Below are 16914 nucleotides of genomic sequence, written 5' to 3'. Positions count from 1 at the left end.
GTGCTGCCCAAACCAGATTAAAATGTAACTGGGAAATATTTAACAAAGTAAGTAAAAATACAATAAAATATAAAAATATTACATTTAAAAATTTTTTTAAACATTTCTTTATTTTTAGTTTTTAACATTCATTTCCACAAGTTTTTGAGTTCCAGATTTTCTCCTCATCTTGCCTCTCCACTCACCCCAAGACAGCATGCCTTCTGAATACCCCTTCCTCTAATCTGCCCTCCCTTCTATCAATCCCATTCCCCTTCTCTTATCCCTTTCCCCTTCTATTTTCCTATAGGGCAGGATAGATTTCTATACCCCATTGCCTATATTTCTTACTTCTCAGTTGCATGTGAAAACAATTTTTAACATACGTTTTTAAAACTTTGGGTTCTGAATTTTCTCCCTCCTTCCTCATCCATCCTCATTGAGAAGGCAAGAAACTCAACACAGGTTATCCATGTGAGGTCATGAAAAACACTTCCATAGTAGTCATGTTGTGGAAAAACTAACTGTATTTCCACTTCATTCTATCCTGCCTCTTGTTTATTCTATTCTCTCTTTTAGCCCTGTCCCTCCTCAGAAGTGTTTGCTTCTGATTACCCCCTCTCCCAATCTGCCCTCCCTTCTATCATCCCCTGACTCTCTTAACCCCTCTACCCCCCTTATTCTCCTATAGGGTAAGACAGATTTCCATACCCAACTGAGTGTGTATGTTATTCCCTCCTTAAGCCAAATCCAATGAGAATAAAGTTCACTCATTCCTTCTCACCTTCCCCCATTTCCCCTCAACTGTAAAAGTTTTTTCTTGTCTGTTTTATGTGAGATAATTTACTCCATTCTACCTCTCCCTTTCTCCTTCTCCCAGTATAATCCTCTCTCACCCCTTAATTTTATTTTTTAGATATCACCCCTTCATCTTCAACTCACCCTGTGCCCTCTTTTTTTATATATCTATATCTATACATCTATATATATAATTTTTCCCCCTCCAACTACCCTAATACTGACAAAGGTGTCATGAATTACCAGTATCATTTTTCCATGCAGGAATGCAAACAGTTCAACTTTAAAAAGTCCTTTATGATTTCTCTTTCCTGTTTACCTTTTCATGCTTCTCTTGAGTATTGTATTTGAAAGTCAAATTTTCTATTCAGCTCTGGTCTTTTCATGAAGAATGCTTGAAAGTCTATTTCACTGAATGTGAATTTTTTCCCCTGAAGAATTATACTCAAGTGATTCTTGGTTGTGATCGTATCTCCTTTGACCTCCCAGAATGTTATATTCCAAGCGCTCCAATCCCTTAATGTAGAAGCTGCTAAATCTTGTGTTATCCTGACTGTGTTTCCACAATACTTGAATTGTTTCTTTCTGGCTGTCTGCAATATTTTCTCCTTGATCTGGGAACTCTGGAATTTAGTTACAATATTCCTAGGGGTTTTCCTTTGGGGACCTCTTTCAGGAGGTGATTGATGGATTCTTTCCATTTCTATTTTACCCTCTGGTTCTAGAATATTAGGGCACTCTTCCTTGGTAATTTCTTGAAAGACAATGTCTAGGCTCTTTTTTTGATCATGGCTTTCAGACAGTCCAATAATTTTTAAATTATCCCTCCTGGATCTATTTTCCAGTACAGTTGTTTTTCCATTGTCTTCTATTTTTTCATTCTTTTGGTTTTGTTTTACAATGTCTTGATTTCTCATAAAGTCACTAGCTTCCATTTGCTCCATTCTAATTTTTAAGGAAGTATTTTCTTCAGTGAGCTTTTGGACTTCCTCTTCCATTTGGCCAATTCTGCTTTTTAAGGCATTCTTTTCCTCACTGGCTTTTTCGACCTCTTTTGCCATTTGGGTTAGTCTATTTTTTAAGATGTTATTTTCTTCAGTATTTTTTTGGATCTCCTTTAGCAAGCTGTTGACTTGCATGATTTTCTTGCTTCACTCTCATGTCTCTTCCCAGTTTTTCCTCTACTTCTCTTACTTGCTTCTCAAAATCCTTTCTGAGCTCCTCCATGTCCTGGGACTGATTCATATTTTTCTTGGAGGCTTTGGATGTAGAGTTTTGACTTTGTCTTCTTTTTTTTTTCCTTTTTTAGGTAACTGAGGTTAAGTGACTTGCCCAGGGTCACATAGCTAGTGTCAAGTGTTTGGTCTGAGGCCGGATTTGAACTCAGGTCCTCCTGACTTCAGGGCCAGTGTTCTATTCACTGTGCCACCTAGCTGCCCCTGTTGTCTTCTTCTGGTTGTATGTTTTGATCTTCTTTGTCACCAAAGTAAGATTTTATGGTCTGACTTTTTTTGTGCTATTTGCTCATGATCCCAGCTAGTTACCTGACTATTAAACTCTTTGTTAAGGTAGAGGTCTGCTTCCAGAGTGGAGGGTGTACTAGCCCAAGCTTCAGGGGTTTTGTGTAGCCATTTTCAGAGATATTTCTAGGGACCTGTAAATTTTCAGTTCTTCCAAGGTGGTATAATCTAGGGTGAGGTGTTTACTCCTTTCCTGGTCTGTACTCTGGTCTATGAGTGACCACAAGCACTCTCTTCTGCCTTGGAACTGTGAGGAGGATTCTCTCTTCACCACTTCCACGAGCTCCACCATGCCAGTGCTCCTTCTCGCCCCAGGACCACCATCTAGGACTGTGACCCAGATCTAAGCACAGGCAAAGCAAGAGAATCCTGCCTCAGCACCGCAAAGAGATCCCTGCAATCCCCCTCTGATCAGCCACTCGATTCCCCTTCTGTCTGTGGGTCGAGAGCTCTGGAAATAGCCACTGCCCCCAACTGGGCCTCGACGGAGCTCTTCTCTCACCGTGATCTGACAAAACTTTCCTACTAGCCTTCTAAGTTGCCTTTGGTGTTTGTGGGTTGAGAAGTCTGGAAACTGCCACAGCTCCCCTTGATTCAATCCGCTGAGGACTGCTCCAGGTTCTCGAGGCCCAGAACTACACTCCTCTCCCAGCCCAGCGCAACAGATCTTTCCAGTCAACCATCCAAGTTGACTTGGGCTAGAAATTTGTTTCACTCTGTCTTTTTCTGGGTTCTGCTGCTCTAGAATTTGTTTAGAGCCATTTTTTACAGGTATTTGGAAGGGTTTGGGGAACAGCTCAAGCAAGTCACTAATTTCACTCTGCCATTTTGGCTCCCCCCACCCCCTGCAAACATTAAATTTTAAAACTAAATCAACATGAGGCCTGCAGAGATCCTTATGTCCAGTTTAGTTACATTTTGAGTTTCATACCATTGCTCTATAGAGCTATTTGAACAGCTGCTGTCACTAATCTTCCCAAAATACTGGGTTTAAAAAAATCAAATTTCTCCATTCTTCAAGTTCCTTTCAGTGGCAATGTACATTATTTAATGAATTAAATCTAACTTCCTAGAACTAATCTTATATCTATTAACTCTACCCTTGCCTTTTCAACTTCATTTCTCATCATTCTCCAACTCTCCTCCAGCGAGGCTGGTCTCTACCATGCCATACACATACTACTCCATTCCTACATTTATGGATTTGATTTGCTCATTTCATCCCTTTCTCTTGGAACACCTTCCTACTGTTAAGGTAAATTTACTACATAATTCCTACACTTTATTTGAGATCTAAAGCAAAATGTATCCCTATAAAATCTTCTTGCACAGGGCTCTAGACATAACTAGCATTTTAGATATGAGTGAAGTCTTGAATTCCACAACAGGTGATCCTTCTCTTATTCTGGATTCCTCAGTACTGTATAGATTCTATACTTGATTACTATTTATATCTTATGCTGGAATTATTCAAGTATTTCATGTTATTGTAGTGGTCTGAATATAGACTTTTACCCTCAATTCTCACCCAGATAATTGATATCTGTAGTTTTTCTTTCTTTGTGTGTCTATACAAGTATTATTTGTGTGTATGTAAATATATACATCAGAGTATGGGGAAATGATTATAGACACTCATCCATGTTTACATGTATCAGAGCAAGGACTTGAACCCAGAAATGTTTTGTAGTCTAAGGGTAACACCAGTATGAGAGAGAGAGAGAGAGAGAGAGAGAGAGAGGAGAGAGAGAGAGAGAGAGAGAGAGAGAGAGAACAAGCACATATTGCCTGGCACATAGCAGGTGACTAATAAATGCTTGTGGAATCTGAATCATGGGGAAACATATTTTAACCATTATAGAATGTCCTCTGTCTCCAAGTCAACTCTTAACAGAAGTATCCTCAATTTGAGGTGATCATTTATAGGCTCTCTTACTTTGAATAGTTACTGAATGCACATTCCCTTCTTTCAGTATATTTAGTATATTTTGCACATCACTAAACCCATTAAAACAAAAATCAAAACATCCACCACTCTGTGACACTGACCTAATTAGTTTTGTTTCAAAACATGTACTTCGCTGGAATTCGTATGAAGAGCTTTCTAAGATTATGTGGAAAAACAACTAGTTTCACCATCAACATTTATTGAGCAGGTACCTGCAGTTCCAAGGCACTATGTTAAGAACTTGGAATACAAACAAGTATAAAACAAGACATGGATTAACCACAAAGAATGTAAAATCTGTATACACACAAAAGGAAATGACAGTATTACCTAGATAAGACAGCCCACAAAGAGAGAGCTACTTTGGAAATGAAGTACTTTCTTATGACCATTCAATTTTGGGGACAATTATCCAAAACAGGCAATTCTAGTAACATGAAACTAAAATATTTTTGCACAAACAAAATCAATTCAGTTAAAAAGTATACAGTTAATGTGTGTGTGTGTGGGGAAATCTTTGTAGCAAGTTCCTTTGATAAAGGTCAGATAATCAAGACATATGGGGAACTGAAATAAATATATAAGAACAAAAACCATTCTCTAATAGATCAATGGTCAAAGACCCTGAATGGAAATAATCAAATACGAACAAGGAGTTTTCAAAAGAATTACAAAATTTATCAGCCACATGAAAAACGTTCCACGTCACAATAAGAGAATTGCAAATTTGAACAATTCTGAGATATAACCTTGAATTCATTAGATTGGCAAAAATGACAAAAAAGGAAAAGGATACTTGTTGGAGGAACTGTGGAAGAAACAGGGACACTAATGTTTTCTTGGTAGATCTGTGGTTCTGCTATCATTCTGGAAAACAATTTGGAATTCTAACCCAAAAGTCACTAAACTGTGTATAAGTTTGACACAAAAAGAATACTACCATTATAAACATATCCCCTAAAGAGGTCAAAGACAGAGGTAAAAGACTCATACGTACAAAAATATTTATAGAAACACGTATTAGAGAAGGTAGATTCAAGATAATAGAGCAAGAGTGATCAGCTCTTCCTTCATTCTTTCATATCCTTTAATGTGTCTTATAGGCAGCAGAGAAAGAAATAATAGTGTCTTAAGACTGGGAGGGCAGAGAAATGATTGTGGGACATTCTGCTAAAGAATTAGGGAAGAACAAAGTAAACTGCAAGCCCATACGATCTGTGGAATACAGAAAAGCCTCCAGATGGCTCAGGAGGAAGGAGTGAGACTAGTGACTTTGCACAGCCCTCCCTCACTTCAATAAATGTTGATGGTGAAACTAGTTGTTTTTCCACATAATCTTAGAAAGCTCTTCATACGAATTCCAGCGAAGTACATGTTTTGAAACAAAACTAATTAGGTCAGTGTCACAGAGTGGTGGATGTTTTGATTTTTGTTTTAATGGGTTTAGTGATGTGCAAAATATACTAAATATACTGAAAGAAGGGAATGTGCATTCAGTAACTATTCAAAGTAAGAGAGCCTATAAATGATCACCTCAAATTGAGGATACTTCTGTTAAGAGTTGACTTGGAGACAGAGGACATTCTATAATGGTTAAAATATGTTTCCCCATGATTCAGATTCCACAAGCATTTATTAGTCACCTGCTATGTGCCAGGCAATATGTGCTTGTTCTTTCTCTCTCTCTCTCTCATACTGTGGAATACTGTTCTAAAGAAATGGTTGCTCCTTCATTTAAACTGCACTTGTACTTTTGCTCATGCCATTCCATTTACTTAAAACGCCTTTTCTTTCCCATCCCACAACTTGAATTGACTACTTAAATTTTATTTATTTTTTTAAGGCCAAACTCAACTGCCTCTTCCCTCCATGAAGCTATTATTCCCAACAAAAAGTCCCTACCTTCCTAAAAATTCTTAGTTTTAGCATATTTTATTATAATTACTTATTTTAAGTATTCATTTACCATATTTTATTTAAATTATTTACAGATGTTTTAAGTCCCTCTTACCAGATTTTAATTTTAAGAGCAAGAATCCCTTCCTTGTATATCCCTCAGTGTTTGAACACAAGTGCTTAGTAAGTGTTTGTTATTAATGCACTGAATAAAAACCAAACTCTTTAGTCTGACTTTCATAATGCACTATGGATAAAAGTAAAATTTCTCAGTCAAGAATACAAGCGTCTCCATAATCTGGTCCTAATCTAGCTCCCCTATAGTCCCCAAACAAAACATTCCATTTTAACCAGAACAGTTTCTCCATGTTCCTGTAACATGCCACACTCAATTTTGCTTTGATGCCTATACTGTGTGCTCTCTCTGTTGTCTTCTCTCCCTGCTTTTTACTAATTCAAGCCCAAGTTCCATGAAACTTTCCTTCATCATTCTAGTCTACATAGATCCTTCTCTTCTTCCAAACCAGTAATGTTTGCTTGTTTTTCTACATGTTCTCAGAACGGTGATGTTCTTAAGTCCTATGTGAGTTAGACTTGTTACTTACTTGCAACTTTTAAGAAGAATTTATTAAGCACTTACTTAACACAGTGTCCCTGTGCTAAGAGCTAGGATAGTCTTTATAACATCTAGAAATGTGCTATAAATGTCCACAGCAGGCACTCAAATGTTTGTTGAATGCATGAAAACTAATATTAAGACTTCTCTCCAAGATTCTCTTTCGTTTTATTGCTACTGTTCAAAAGTTCAAATCTGTTCTCTCTGTCCACATACGGTATCATACCCTTACCTTGGAGTGTTCTGCCCAAAGGAATGTAAATTTTGATCCTTGAAGCTTTTTATTTTTCTTAAGGACCGCCTTAAAGCCAAATCACTCTGGCTCTCATAGGTTGGCCAACAACAGGTCCCAGGCCAAGCCCTATTTGGTCATTGTTTGGGCCCTGATTGGCTCAGAGTAAATGTAAATAGCAACTGTTTCTGTTTTGGTCAGAAACCTTGAGGGTCTTTCCTTCCCAGATTTTTTTTTAACTAGGTAAAGAAGTCATTCTCTGCCTCATTTCTTACCTAGTCTTAATCACTGAATAGGTATTGCCTCAGTCAAACTGAGATCTGTCAAAGACCTTAGCTTATAAAAGCCAAGGTCTCCCACCGTATCCAGGGCCATCTCCAGTCGTCCTGTCCTACATCTCACCACTGGACCCAGATGGCTCAGGAGGAAGGAGTGAGACTAGTGACTTTGCACAGCCCTCCCTCACTTCAATCCAATTTGCTTGTATATCACAGCATCACCTTCCTGACATCACGGTCCTCTTCAAGAATGAAGGACTAATGACAACAACAACATTCAAAAGAAAGCATGAACTTGACAAAAATAATACAATTAATTTTCTTCAAGGAAAAAAGAAATTAGTGTCAACTACTTTACAACTTAACATCTGTACATATTTAGAACAGCACATGGCCATACCTGTTTTTCCAAGACAGTTGTCCTCTCATTCTTAGCATGCTTTATCATGTCTCTCATGTATTCCAATTGTTTTTCTAAAAGATTACATTTGCTTTCTGCAGCTAATAACTGGGACGTCAGTTCTAAAGAGAACAAAAGAAAAACTGGGTATTAGCCCACTTATTTTGATGAAATTCATATATTAGTAATGAAACTGTAGTTCCTATCATCCTAAATACTAAGAAGGTCCCCAGTGCTACTAGAAAGCTACTTCCAAATTACCTCAGGTCATCAGCTGCCGTCTCATCAATCCTACGCTGCAATAAGGTGTCAACAGTTTAACAATACAATTTTAGCATCCTAAATCCTTGATAAACAAAATATACCTGGTTCATTATAATTTCAGAATACCTATATAAAACGAGAACAGCAATAACTGTTCTGCAGAATTTTGTCAAGACCTTTAAAACAAGCCCTTGGAATAACTTTCTAATTATGACCTGTGATGTTCCTTACACATCTTTGTAGTCAAACAAACCTTGATTGTGTCTTGACTCTTCATTCCTTGAGTTCTCCCTTTCTTGTATTTGTTCGTCCAGCACTTTCTTGTATTCACTTGTTTCTCTAGACAAGGTTTTCACACTTTCTTCTGCTTGAATCCGTTCAAGTTCTAAACGCCGAATCTTCTCTTGAAGATTCTTCAGTGCAGAAAATATGGCTGCCAAATCAAAACATTTTGTCATTAGAAGACGTTGATACATATATTTGAGATGTTAGTTCTTTGTGAGCAATGAACTCTTAGAAATATGTCTGATGTGTATTAAATAGAATATTCTTTGGGCTCAGTGATCTCTCAGCGCTACTTTCAACTTCTACACATCAAGTGTCATATGGTATCTACTAATAGTGCTAATGGTCACACAATGAGCACTAACCAGTACCAAAAAACTACCCCCAAAAGAAAACACTGAAGCAGGGGCTAGCAGCTACTAACTGATGTTGTATTAGACATTCTGATATAAAATTTCAGCAAAGGAAGTGAAAACTGTGAGTTATTTTTCTCTCAGATTATACAAAGTTCCCACAGAATATCCACCACATTCTTCCTTTCAAAGGTTCCACTTGCACACACTGCCACCTCTCTTCAATGACATCTTCCCTAAGCATCCCAAATCAGAAATGATTAGTGAAGCAGCTTAAGGCACAGGGTAGAGATAAAGAGCACAATAGTGTCCTGCTAAACATGCATTTATGAAACCTGATGTCAGATCTTAGCTCTGTCATTTAGTATGTAAGTACAGACAGTTCTCACTTTACGTAAGTAGACCGTTTCACAGACCTCTATGTAATTTTTATGTAAAGCAAATTTGCCCACTTATGTGGGGAGGGGAGGGAGGGAGAGAAGAAGGAAGGAAGCTGCATGCCTATGGAGAGAGGGAGCTGGCACATGGTTCAAGGACATATGGGGGCCATGGCCAGTCATGTAAGGGTCGCCTGGCTGGAACTGAAAGAACATGTCAGGAGAGGAAGTATGGAGGGATGACATGGACATAGAGAGAGGATGGGCAACATGCAGGGGCCAGGGCCAGATATGAGGAACCTGAGAACAAATGGCCAGAAGACAGACATATATAGGGGCCAGACATGCAGGTGGGTGGGCACAGCAGGACAAAGGTCTCCTTTCTTGGCACTGGAGGTGTCAGGTCAAGCCCTCAATCTAGGACCCAGTAACAATGTTCTCTCTGTGTGTCTGGGTAGTGTGAATTTATGTAAATTGAGAAGTGTCTATATAACTGCAGGCTAGTCACTTGACCTTTTGGGGATTAATTTCCTTTAACTGTAGAATAAGGGGAACAGCCCACATAATTTCTGACATGCTCTCAACTCTAGTCATGATGATGATCCATGATGACTCTCTTTAGGGCTTAGTTCACTCTACTTATATTGCAACCTACCTACCTCATAACTAATTATGTAAAACATCTGTGTACATCTTATCAGCTCCATTTTTATTCAACTTTGTATTTGGCATGGTACCTTATAGGCATTAACTCCTGAGTGAATGAAAAAAAGATCTATTTTGGGAAGTAGAAAAGTCTTGTCCTTTAACATAGCATGGGAAGTACTGGATTTGGAATCAAGAGAACCTCACTCAAATCTTGGCTCAGTTATTTATTAGCTGTGTGGCAATAAGAAATTCACAATCTCTTGAGGCCTCTGAAGATCCTTGTCTGTAACATGAAAAGGTTGTATTACGCAGCCTATATGGCATCTTTTTCTAGCTCTAAATTTATGATTCTATGATCCTGAAAAGAATTATAGCTTACACAACTTCTTTTCTGTCTAAAGTGGGCACTCAACACTTCGTTGATTGTAAGAAAGTGTTTCCTTGCTGTCTTTCATATCTTTTTAATAATGGTATCCATCTTACCATCTTGCACAAAGCAGTATGAACAGCTGTCATTAAAAGGACTGGTTCCATAATTTATTATTTTGAGAAGTGGAGATATTTAAGCAGTGTGTTCCTTAATTAGGTTACAAATTTGGTTTTTCAATAAATCCTACTGAAGAATTTAGTAGTTTTACATAAACCAGATATTTTCTAACGTGTAAAACAAGGAAGCTAGCATATCTTATTGTTGTAGCAATCAACGGTCAAGTTCTACAAATTACAAGAGCAGCAGGCAAGCAGAACTGCTAATACAACTGTCTGACTGTAGGTGCAAATCCTATTTTTGATGAAATGGATAGCATATTCAAAGAATTTCCGTCTCTGTGCAGTAGAGCCAAGGAGACAGGGACTTGCTTGAGCTCTCCCAAATTCCCCTCCAAATAATTTTAAATGCCTCAAAACAAGTTCTCGAGTGGCAGAACCCACAAAAGAGAAGGGTGAAACAATTTTTCAGTCCAAGACAACTTAGAAAGTCAGCTGGAAAGGGCTGTCTCACTGGGGTGAGAGTAGACTACAGTCCAATGCAGGTAACACCCCAGCAAGCCAGCAGCAAATGGCATCTAAGTGAGCAGCAGCAGAACTTGCATATTGCAAGCAACCAGAAAGAAATAATTCAAGTACCATAGAGCCACAGTCAAGACTGCTTAGAATACGATATTGTGGAGGGCAAAGGAGCAAGGATCATAATCAAGAATCACCTACTCAGCAAAACTGAGTATAATACTTCAGGTGAAAAAAAATGGACATTAATGAAATAGAGGATTTTGAAGCATCCCTGATGAAAAGAACTGAGCTGAACAGAAAATCTGACTTTCAAATACAAGACTCAAGAGAAGCACAAAAAGATACACAGGAAAGAGAAATCATAAGGGATTCAATAAGGTTAGACTGCTTGTATTATTACATAGAAAGATGATAACTATAATTTCCTGAAGAACTTTAATCATTATTAGGGAAGTTAGAAGGAGGTGCAAGTTGACTATGATGGGGTGATATTAAAAAATAAAATTATGGGATGAGAAAGAGTAATGCACTGGGAGAAAGGGAAAGGAAGAGGGAGAATGGGATAAATTATTTCACATAAAAAGAGGCATGAGCTTTTATACAGGAGGCGAAAATGGAGAAGGGGGAAGACTTGAACCCTGTTCTCACTGGAATTGTCTCAAAGAAGGAATAACATATGCCCTCAGCATAGTACTCTAGAGACTTCTCTTTAAAGTCAAAGGCCTTCAAGGGCTTATTTCTGAATTTTGTATTCCTAAATTAGAGTATAAAACAGAATAGTCAGCACTCCCTTACTACTATCACAAATTTCAAGACAGTATCATTAATACCTTCTTCTCTTACAGTCTTCTTCCACTTTGCTAATCATTTCCCCTGGTTATATTCAGTTCTACCACAGTAGTTCTGCTGATAATTACTCTATTTCCTAAGAATCTAAAATATATTAGCTGCTTTAGTCACAATTACTATTACATCTGCCTTGTCAGTTTTGTGATATGTATCAAGAACTTGCCATTCATTTCCTTCAACTGGCGCCTAAGTATATTCTCACTATGATTTTACCTATTTCTCCTCCCTCCAATCTTTAAGCCAAGTTTATCATGTTTTCCTCCTCAGATTTGTGGATTTTCACACAGGTGGATATCCTCCTGATGTGCAGCACTACTTCACTGACCCTTCCTATACGATTTGTTACTGTTTTGAATCTTTATTATTATACGTCAGTCAAGAGTCACAACTCAAGTCTCTATGAGGTCAAATTTGTCTTACCACATTAAGACTGATAAATTGCTTTATTATCCATTTCTATCCATCCTTACATATAGACATTTGAGGGCATGAGTATAATTTTTAAGTAGCTTTGCAGCATGATAAACACATTCTTTCTAACCTTAGATAAAGTGACTTTCCTTCATTCCTGTATCTTATGCTATTGCCTAGAAGGCCAATCCTATTTTCTAATACCATCTTCTTAGTGAGTTGTTCACTTCTCATTCTTTTCTAAAGTACCTACCTTTAGCCATTGAAAAATATCGCCTAGTCCTCTCCATCCCTTGGTTTTCTGCCAATATTTCCCAGGGATTTTTTTCTAAGTTCCTTTTGATATTATAGCTTATTCTTAAACAAATTACCTTTAGGTAGCAGTCATCAGGTTTACAAGTTTGTGAAAATACTCTGCCACAACTAGAATGTATGCCAGGGGAAGCCAGTACATCTTCTAATTGTCCAGATCAGACAGACACATGGTAGCCCCATATATCTCAGCATGATGAAGTCTATGATTACAGCATCCTTCTTCCAAAAGTCAGTAATGTCCTTATTCTTTATGCCATCTGTAGATTCCTCCTTATATTTTGTGGAATATGTGAAGCTATTTCTTCCTCAGAACATCTGGTCACAGATGAGAAGAGCTTAGTACTATATCTATATCTATACATATGTATGTATGTATATATAAAATATATATCCTTGTACCTATTAGGTAACTAAGGTCTTATCATCTCTAAACTTCTAAGATTCATTCTTTTCCTTTATAAGTGCTCATAGTCCTCCATTTAATAAGTTCTAGAATTTTGCAAGGTATCAAAAGGTCAAGTTCACTAGCAGATTCTAAAGTCACAATGTCCTTAAAAAGGAGGAAGGAGAATATTTGCCAATCACTAGTCTTCCCACATCTTGTTCTCTGTCCAGTCAATAATCACTGACTGAGTAAGTACTACTATATGCCAGGCACTGTGCTAAGTGCTAGATACACAGAGAAAGGCAAAAAAAATTCCCTCCTCTCAAGGAACTCACAGTCTTATGGGGGAGATAATATTAAATAACTATGTAGCTACAAGATACAGGCAAGATAAACCAGAGATAATCACAGAGGAAAAGCACTAGCATTAAAGGAGATCAGAAAAAGATTCTTGCAAAAGGTGAGATTTTAGCTGGGACCTGAAGGAAGCCAGGGAGGCCAGGAGATTGTGATGAGGAGGAGGATCATTCTAGGCAATGGAGCACAACCAGCGGAAATTCACAAGTTCAGGAGATAAGAACGTTTTGTACTAGGAATAACTAGTTGTCTGGTGCCACTGGATCATACAAAATGTCTGGGGGTTGGGAGTAGGGAATAAGGACTGGGTAAAAAAGGAGGAGGTCAGACATATTATAGAGGGGCTTTGAAAACAAAACAGAGGATTTGATATTTGTCCCCGCAGGTAACAGGGAGTTAGGAGAGTTTATGGAATAGGAGGGGAGGAGAGGGACGTGACATGGTCAGAACTGTGATCAATTTGACAGCTGAGCAGGCAAGATGGATTGGAATGGGGAGAGACTTAAGATAGGGAAACTACCCAGAAGGCTATCACAGCAATCCACACATGAGGGGATGAGGGCCTGCACTAGCAGTGGCAGAGAAGAGAAGGCAGTATATGTGAAAGAAGTAACTGTACAATCAATAGAACTGGACAACTAACTGGATATGGAGGGGAAGAGTAAGGAGTGTTCAAGCCTGATTGCAAAGATGGTGGTGCCTTTAATAGTAAACTGGGAAGTTAAGTTGGGGAGGATGGTTGGGGAAATAGATACTGAATTCTTTAGTAACCTAAAATTTAATATGAATACTCTGCATACCTGGAGACTAATTTCAAGCAGACATTTTTCTTACAATCTCCTGGTCAATTCTGACTTTCATTGCTCATTTACCCATGTTTATTATACTCTGTCACATCTGAAAGTCACCTTCCCTAGAATTACCTAATTCTATCATATTATCTGATCCTAAGTAGTAGGATATCTCTTGCTCTTCTTTTTAACATGGTTTTTAAAGCCTCTTTTGTTGTCTGAAGTATTTCTCTAAAGTCTTCATTATTCTTTCTAAGATGATTCCCATAAGTAGTGCCACCTTTTTTGCCTTCTTCCTTGGCTAAGGGCTCATCATTTAATCTTTTTATAATAGGACATTACTCAATATTAAGTCCAAAGAAGTAGATGTTCCCAAACTATTATCTGTTCCCAAGTATATTTCCATGGCAATATAACTATGATTACCTGAACAGCAACAGCAGCTGCTTTCAGAATTACAGGAGTAATTTCACAGCTGAACACTGATATGTTGCGTGTATATTTCTTAATTCTGAGCCTTTTAATAAATATATCATTTTTACACGCCTGGCTTTTTAGAAAAAGGACTGCATCATTACTGATTAACTCTAAAAGAAAGTAAGGTTTCGAACCAGTATTAAAAGCTACACTTTTAGAAGTAACAGTGTAGTGTAGAGATGTCAACACATGCAGCCTGTAAAACTCCTAAGAAAAAAACTCAGATTAAAATGTAATTGGGAAATGTTTAAAAAAATAAATAAAAGTACAACACAACACATACAATGTTAATTTGTATTCTTCTAAGTCAATATGCATCTCACAAGACTTCCTTTTCTGTGTTCAACACCACTGCTGTAGTGCAAAGAAGACTGTCCATGAATATAAATGCCTGGAATTGAACCCCAATCTCTGCTGCACATTACCTGAGTGGGCAAAAGCAGTGAACTTCTTTGTCCTTCAGTTTCTGCTTCAGTAAAATGCAAGATTTGGGGCAGCTAGGTGACACAGTGGATAGAGTACAAGACCTAGAATTAGGAAGACTCATTTTCCTGAATTCAAATCTAACCTGTGTGACTCTAAGCAAGTCACTTAACCCTGTTTATCTCAGGTCCTTATCTGTAAAATAAGCTGCAGAAGGAAATGGCAAATTACTCCAGTATCTTTGCCAAGAAAACCCCAAATGGGGTCATGAAGAGTCGGACATGACTAAAAAGAATGAACAACAACAACAACAGCAACATGAAGGGTTTGGACTCTTTCACTTTTAAATTTCATGAGCCTAATTAGTACTGTTTCTTATAATCTTGACGCCTTTTATGATTTCTTAATCTGGTGTTTTATTATAATTTGCTAGAGAAAAAATAAAAAAAATTAAGTCAGTCAGTCAAGCAGGCATCAAGTATTTTTAAGTGCTTACTGCATATGTGCCAGACACTAGGCTAAGTACTGAGGAGACAAAGGAAAGAAAAAACATGGCCCTTGCTCTGAGGGAGCTCACATTCTAAAGCTGGAGACAACATGCAACGAACTACGTAGACACCAATTACATATGCAGTGTATACTGAAAGTAATCTTGGAGTGAAGGAATGAGAAGGAAGAGAGGAACAAGAAAGTCCTTTTGAATCTTGAAGGAAGCCAGAAAAGTCAGGAAGTAGAGGTGAGCAGGGGAAGAGCATTGCTAGTATGAGCAACGGCTAATGCAAAGGCACAGAGTTGGAAGATGGAATGCCATGTGTATGAGTAATAGGAAGAAGGTCAAGTAGTTGAATCAGAGTACATAAGAGAGGAGTAAAGTATAAGACTGGGAAAAGAAGACAGGTTATAAAGGGCTTGAAAAGCCAAACATTTATATTTGATCTTGGGACATAACAGGGAAGAGGAACACTGGAGTCTACTGGGTGTAAAAGCATCAGATTTGGCAAGAAGTCATTCTTTCTCCAGGCAAGATAGAAGTGAAGTAGGGAGAAGTGGAAAAAAGACATAAACCTCTTAGTAAAAAAGCTTCAATTTTTTTTTAAAAACAGGGAACTGAGGTTTTCTGTTGAGATAGTGTGGGAAGGGGTGCTACAGTGAGAGGCTTGAGGATGAGGAAAAGGCTTCATCAGTTACTACACTTAGTGGTATAGTAAACTGATCAGGAGGTGTATAAAAGAACTGCCTTGCTGCACTGAGAGCCCAGTTGAGATTACACAGCAGGAGACTGTCGTGGAATTAGCATAATTCTGTGATTTGTGCTTTGCCCCAGTTCCATTTAACAGCACTACTGTACCCTGAGGATGATCTCTGGGCTTTTTTCTTTCCTTTTTTTCTTTTCATTTTTTCTAGCAGAACTTTCTTTTATATACTGTCTCCCTTCAAATAGTCTGTAAATTCCTTGAGAACAAAGACCGTCTCTTTTTTTTTTCTATTTTTATCCTTGGGGCTCAGTACAGTGACTGGCATATAGTAATTCTTATGTGTTGATACTTCTGCTGTTGCCACCTCCTCCTCCTCCTCCTCTTCCTCCTCCTCCTGTAGGCCTTGAGAAGGTAAGCTAAGCTGATTATATAATAGATGCAGAAAGGAGCCTGAAACATATTCCCCAAAAAATCTCTAAATGTAGGTCGACTTGGCATTTTGATACCAAATCTATATAACATCAGAATAAGAGCAACTCCCTACTAGAGCTTCACCTCTGAAATTCCAGAATAAGCAAACAAGGAATACAAAATGACAAAAAGATAAAATAGAAAAATGGAAACATTTTTGCACTAACAAAATCAATGCTGCTAGGATAAGAAGGAAAATTGTCAATTGGTAAAAATATCTGTAAAGCATCTCTGATAAGGATCTGACAGCCAAGAAACATAGCACTAATGCAAATATTTAAGACCCAGAGCCATTCCTAATGGATGAATGGTAAAGGATATGTATGATCGATTCTCAAAAGAACTGCAAACTATTAACAACCATATGAAAGATTACTTCAAATCACTAGGAGAAATATAAATCAAAACAATTCTAAAGTTCTACCTCATATCCAGAAAATTAGCAAAGATCAAAAATGATGAATATAGGCAATGTTGGAGGGTTGAAGGAAGAAAGAAACATCAATAAACTGTCGGCAGAGTTGTGAACTGGTCAAACCCCGGAAAAAAATCTGGAATTATATATTTTAAAGTGACTAAAATCTCCATCCCCTTTGACCCAGAGATTTCAAGACTAGGCATATACCCCTAAAGAGAC

At 37.8% G+C, this 16914-nt stretch overlaps 1 protein-coding gene across 3 annotated transcripts in view; it reads right to left on the bottom strand.

Annotated features, from left to right (window-relative positions):
• Window positions 1-16914, bottom strand: part of CEP57 (centrosomal protein 57) — a 66989-nt gene that overhangs the window by 28782 nt on the left and 21293 nt on the right. For all 3 annotated transcript variants that reach the window (XM_021000557.2, XM_021000555.2, XM_021000556.2), the window contains exons 3-4: window positions 8185-8364; window positions 7668-7789 (exon numbers count right to left, since the gene is read on the bottom strand). In XM_021000557.2, coding sequence (XP_020856216.1) covers window positions 7668-7789; window positions 8185-8364 — 302 coding nt within the window. The remainder of the gene's footprint in view (window positions 1-7667; window positions 7790-8184; window positions 8365-16914) is intronic.

Source organism: Phascolarctos cinereus, unplaced genomic scaffold (assembly GCF_003287225.1).
Source record: "Phascolarctos cinereus isolate Bilbo 61053 unplaced genomic scaffold, phaCin_HiC Scaffold_726;HRSCAF=1367, whole genome shotgun sequence".
NCBI classification, from domain to species: domain Eukaryota; kingdom Metazoa; phylum Chordata; class Mammalia; order Diprotodontia; family Phascolarctidae; genus Phascolarctos; species Phascolarctos cinereus.
The sequence above is the reverse complement of the archived record's forward strand: the minus strand, read 5'-3'. Positions and strand labels throughout refer to the sequence as shown.